This window comes from Palaemon carinicauda, chromosome 30 (assembly GCF_036898095.1).
Source record: "Palaemon carinicauda isolate YSFRI2023 chromosome 30, ASM3689809v2, whole genome shotgun sequence".
In the NCBI taxonomy this organism is placed as follows: Eukaryota; Metazoa; Arthropoda; class Malacostraca; order Decapoda; family Palaemonidae; genus Palaemon; species Palaemon carinicauda.
In genome coordinates, this window is record NC_090754.1 from 56,876,162 (window position 1) to 56,881,709 (window position 5,548).

Below are 5,548 nucleotides of genomic sequence, written 5' to 3' on the forward strand. Positions count from 1 at the left end.
ATGGGGCATGAATACCTATAATAAATTGTATATCTGTCTGCTAAGCATTTCCTTGAGACATGAATATCTATGATAATTTGTATATATGTCTGTTAAGCATTTCCTTGAGACATGAATATCTATGATAATTTGTATATCTGTCTGCTAAGCATTTCCTTGAGACATGAATATCTATGATAATTTGTATATCTGTCTGCTAAGCATTTCCTTGAGACATGAATACCTATGATAATTTGTATATCTGTCTGCTAAGCATTTCCTTGAGACATGAATACTTATGATAATTTGTATATCTGTCTGCTAAGCATTTCCTTGAGACATGAATACCTATGATAATTTGTATATCTGTCTGTTAAGCATTTCTTTGAGACATGAATATCTATGATAATTTGTATATCTGTCTGTTAAGCATTTCTTTGAGACATGAATATCTATGATAATTTCTATATCTGTCTGCTAAACATTTCCTTGAGACATGAATACTTATGATAATTTGTATATCTGTCTGATAAGCATTTCCTTGAGACATGAATACCTATGATAATTTGTATATCTGTCTGCTAAACATTTCATGGGGCATGAACACCTTTAATACCTCAGTTATGGCAATGACTTACTTCCACCTATTTGAATCAGCTGTAAATTCTTAGCCTGGAGTGAATCTCAACTTATGGTATCTAATAAAGGCTTCAAATTGATATGCACATTCATCATCATACAGATTGGAATCCGTAATTACCAGGCATCTTAGAGTTTGAATTGATTGAATCTCTTCGCAACATTTACAGTCCCGGAAGGGGGCAAGTGCAAATTAACATATGCAAATCTTCATATAACAAAAATAAAGTAGGCTGATTTAAATCCTTAATTTCTCTTTCTATCTTCAAAATTAACTAATTATATATCAATCGGGGAAGTTAATTTGAAACGAAACAAATCAATGAACCGAAACTAGATTTTCAAATTGAGTTTTTAGTCTCATTAAAGTTCGTAAACGTCCTTCTTGTGATGATGCTTCGGCCTCCTTGACTCCTTGAAATTCCTCGGCAGCTTGACGTGCGTATGCGCCGGGGGGCGGTGCTCCCTCGTGGAGGCAGTCGTGTACATGTTGTACCCGGGGATGATATGCACACGCACATCGCTGGCCGGTCTTGCGGCTGCGGCGACGGCAGCTGCCGCCGCAGCTGCGGCCTCCCCGCTCCGGCCCCTCCGGGAGAGCGAGACTGAGGTCTTGCAACAGCAGTAGTGGAACAGCTGGACGTAGGCTTCGCGGAAAGGCTTGTGGGCAGCGTACAGGAAACCGGAGGACGTGGCGGCTGCCACTGGCAGCCAGGCCACCCCATCCCGGAAGGATATGGAGGCCCACCAGTCGCCGGCGACTCCGGCGGCCCAGCAACCGCCGACGATCGCGGTCACCACCAGGTTCGTGGCCGTGAGGGCCAGGTCACGGGTCAGGGCCTGAGGCGGCTTCATGGTTGCCGGCACGGGCGGCCGGCGGGGTCCCCCCCGCCCGGCCAGGAGCGTGTGGGCGTGAACGCTGAGGGAGACGACCAAGGGCGCCGCCACTAGGACGACGCCCACGGCGGAAGTGAAGGCTGTATGGACGGCGGCGGCCGGAGGAAACTGCGGCGACTGCTTGTGGTTGCAATGTTTGGGTCCAATCCCACTCAGCCACTGCGATATGGTGAGGGCGCCGGCCACCACCCACGACGTCCCCACCATGGCCGTCAGCAGGACGACGCCCATGCTTTTGCCGGCCACCCTCGCCGAGTTCTCCCACGCCAGGGCGGGGAGAGTGAGGAGCGAGCAGTGGGCGGCCAGGGTGGTCAGGAGCCAGGAGGCACAGCACACGGGCGTGGGAGACACCCACCCGGCTAGGAGGGCGACCACCCACGTCGGCAGGACGCCCGCACTTACGACCAGTCCGGCCAACATCACATTGACGATCAAAACGTTTCCTGCAAGGAAAAATGGACTGAGTTTTCCAATTTTTTTTTCTTTTTTTTTATTGTGAATATCGTATAAATAGACACGTTTTCACAAATAACTTATTTTTAATAGAATTAAATGATGTTTTATTTTTATTAATATTTTGATTGTGAATTTTATATAAATAGAAACTTTTTCATAAATAACTTATTTTAAGAGTAATAAATAATAAAGTTTATACGTATATTTTTTTAATCATTATGTTGATTCTGAATATTGTTTAAATGGAAATTTTTTCCCAAATAACCTATTTTGAGAGCAATAAATAATAAGTTTATATACATATTTTTTAATCATTATCTTGTATAGATATACACTTTTTCACAAATAGCTTATTTCAAGATCATTAAATAATGTTTTTTTTTTTTTTTTTTTTTTTTTTTTACCTATGATGTTGATTGTGGATATTACATAAATATTAACGTTTTGACAACTCGTTTCAAGAGTATAAAAATAATGAAATTATCAATACTTCTAAAAATACTATTTCATTATAAAATTGTCATTCGAAAAGAAGTATATTATAATCAGAAATAATGGGAGGGTTCCAATAATTCCCAGAGTAAAAGTTGCAATGTGGCAACGAAACCTGTGACCTGTTGCAAAATGAAATTGCAGATGATAAGTCACCAGATAAGCTGACCACATAATCATATTGGAGAATTATGATATTGGAGGTTGAAGGAACTTTCAGTAAACAGTTATTATTATTATTATTATTATTATTATTATTATTATTATTATTATTATTATTAGCCAAGCTACAACCCTAGTTGGAAAAGGAAGATGCTATAAGCCCAAGGGCTCCAATAGGGAAAAATAGCCCAGTGAGGAAAGGAAGTAAGGAAATAAATAAATGATGAGAACAAGTTAACAATAAATCATTCTAAAACAGTAACAACGTCAAAACAGATATGTCCTATATAAACTATTAACATCAAAAACAGATATGTCATATATAATCTATAAAAAGACTCATATCAGCCTGGTCAACATAAAAACATTTGCTCCAACTTTGAACTTTTGAAGTTCATCTGATTCAACTACCCGATTAGGAAGATCTATTTGCCAAGCAAGACGTTAAAGAAAACATTAATTAAAAAAGAAAAACATTAATCAAACTCTTTGAAACAAATTAGCATAAAATGAGAGATGTATGTCAAAAATTTTCCGAGAAAAAACTATCATCTCCTCTACGCCTATTGACGCAAAGGCCTCGGTTAGATTCTACCAGTCGTCTCTGTCTTGAGCTTTTAAATCGATACTTCTCCATTCATCATCTTCCACTTCGCGCTTCATAGTCCTCAGCCATGTAGGCCTGGGCCTTCCAACTCTTCTAGTGCCTTTTGGAGCTCATTTGAAAGTTTGGTGAGCTAATCTCTCTTGGGGAGTGCGAAGAGTATATTTTATAATCTAATTCTATAGCTATTCATCTAAAACATACAGTGTATAAATAAGGTCAATCTCCCATTTTGAGTCATGAAATGGTAAACTTAAGAGGCAAAGCCACTCGATTTGTATAGAATAAATAGGTCACAGTCACTATATGTTGCATACATTTGCATATTTTCAGTGACCACATCGACATTTCAATGCCACTTCTAAGTTACGCTACACACACAAAATATACAATCTGGAAAGGAAATAAATGAAGAATGTCTCCATTCCGTGGTGAGGTTCGAGCCAAGGTTACTGTTCGTAAACCATCTCTAGTACGTACAAATGTAAGTTGAATTAAGCTACAACATACTCAAGAGCATCCACCAGCACAAACATATACACATATATACACAAAACTCGTCAGCCACACGTCGAATGACAGGATACCCTTTCGAATAAAAGTCTTGGACCCAGAGGGAAGATAAAGGAAGAAGCTCACCAACCCAAGGCGGAGTTCGACCCCACGTACGGTAGAAAAGACGAGCTAAAGCAAAAAAAGAAAAATGACATATTCTTCGATATCCCAAGAGCAAGAAGTCCCCCCTTTTTCCTTTCTCCGCCGTTCCCCAAAATCCCCACACCTCCACTTCCCTCCCAATATCCCCAAAGGCATTGTATTTTGACTCCTCCCCACCCGTTCCCCATACCTCTCCTGAGTCTCCTCATACAAGGCTCTCAGATTCTCACTCCACCCCAGGCCTTGGTGCGAGGTATCGATAATGGATTGGAGAAAGGTCAGCTGAGATGTTCCATGATTTTAATTCTTATCGTGGACGAGAGGAAGGGGGGCTTTGCCATTAAGGTTGAAAAGAATGTCATGGTAACAATATGTGAGTGTGAGAGAGAGAGAGAGAGAGAGAGAGAGAGAGAGAGAGAGAGAGAGAGAGAGAGAGAGAGAGATCCTATTAGACATATATTTGGAAAAGTAAGATGTTATGAGCACTAGGGCTCCAACAGGGAAAATAGCCCAGTGAGGAAAGGAAATAAGAATATAAATAAACTATACGAAAGGTAACGAATGAAGAATATAAAATATCTTAGATCAGAAATAACGTTAAAATCATTATTATTATTATTATTATTATTATTATTATTATTATTATTATTATTATTATTATTATTATTATTATTATTATAAGAGTAAATTGAAAATGGAAAAGGCTACGGTTAAAGAAGTTGGACAGCTAAGGAAAACCTAAGCACAAGGAATCAGAAGGTTGAGAACACATTTCAGAAGCATCAAACGACGTCCAGTATAGCCAGGATCCACTTAATCCGAGTGGATCCTGGGTATAAGTACCCTTCAGTGAAGCACAAACTGACCTAATAATGAAAGCGAACCAGGATTAACGGGGGGGGGGGGGACACATTCCATGAAAATGTGACCTTTCTGGCTACTGACCAATTTGGCTGTGAACCAGGGCTTTATGAATAGCGGGCCCCCTACTCCCAGGAGCCAGGGGCGCCACCCCCCCCCCCCCACTCACAGGAAGCTAGGGTTAGGTGGGAAAAAAGTACGGAAGGTGGGACGAAGCTCTTTTGGCAGGTTGAAGTGACAGGAAACATTTCTTCCTCCCACTTGAGATTAAAAAGAGGTCTTTATCACCTTCACCTTCTATCTGGTTACGAGTGGCCGTTTGAACAGATGCTGAATTTAAATGAGTAGAGATTTTAATTGCTGATTAAGTGCAGACTAATTCCGTATTGAATAGGCACTTTTATTATCAATTCAGTAGCCAATTGATTTCAACTGCCAATTAAGTGTAAACTTATTTCATATTGAATAGCTATTTCTATTATCAAGTCAGTAGCTAATTGATTTCAACTGCCAATTAAGTGCAAACTTATTCCTTATTGAATAGACCTTTTTGTTAACAATTCAATAGCTAAATGATTTTAACTGCCAATCAAGTGTAAACTTATTCCATATTGAATAGGCACTTTTATCATAAATCCAGTAGCTAATTGATTTTAACAGTTAATTAAGTGTAAACTTATTCAATATTGAACAGGCACTTATATCATCAATTCAGTAGCTAATTGATTTTAACTGCTAATTAAGTGTAAACTTATTCCTTATTGAATGGGACCTTTTTATCATCAATTCAATAGCTAATTG

General features: G+C 39.5%; 1 protein-coding gene across 1 annotated transcript in view; it reads right to left on the minus strand.

The window, feature by feature from the left end:
- Positions 1-981: 981 nt before the first annotated feature.
- LOC137623551 (uncharacterized) overlaps positions 982-5,548 on the minus strand; it is a 12,364-nt gene continuing 7,797 nt past the window's right edge. The window contains exon 2 of the mRNA XM_068354383.1: positions 982-1,958. Coding sequence (XP_068210484.1) covers positions 982-1,958 — 977 coding nt within the window. The remainder of the gene's footprint in view (positions 1,959-5,548) is intronic.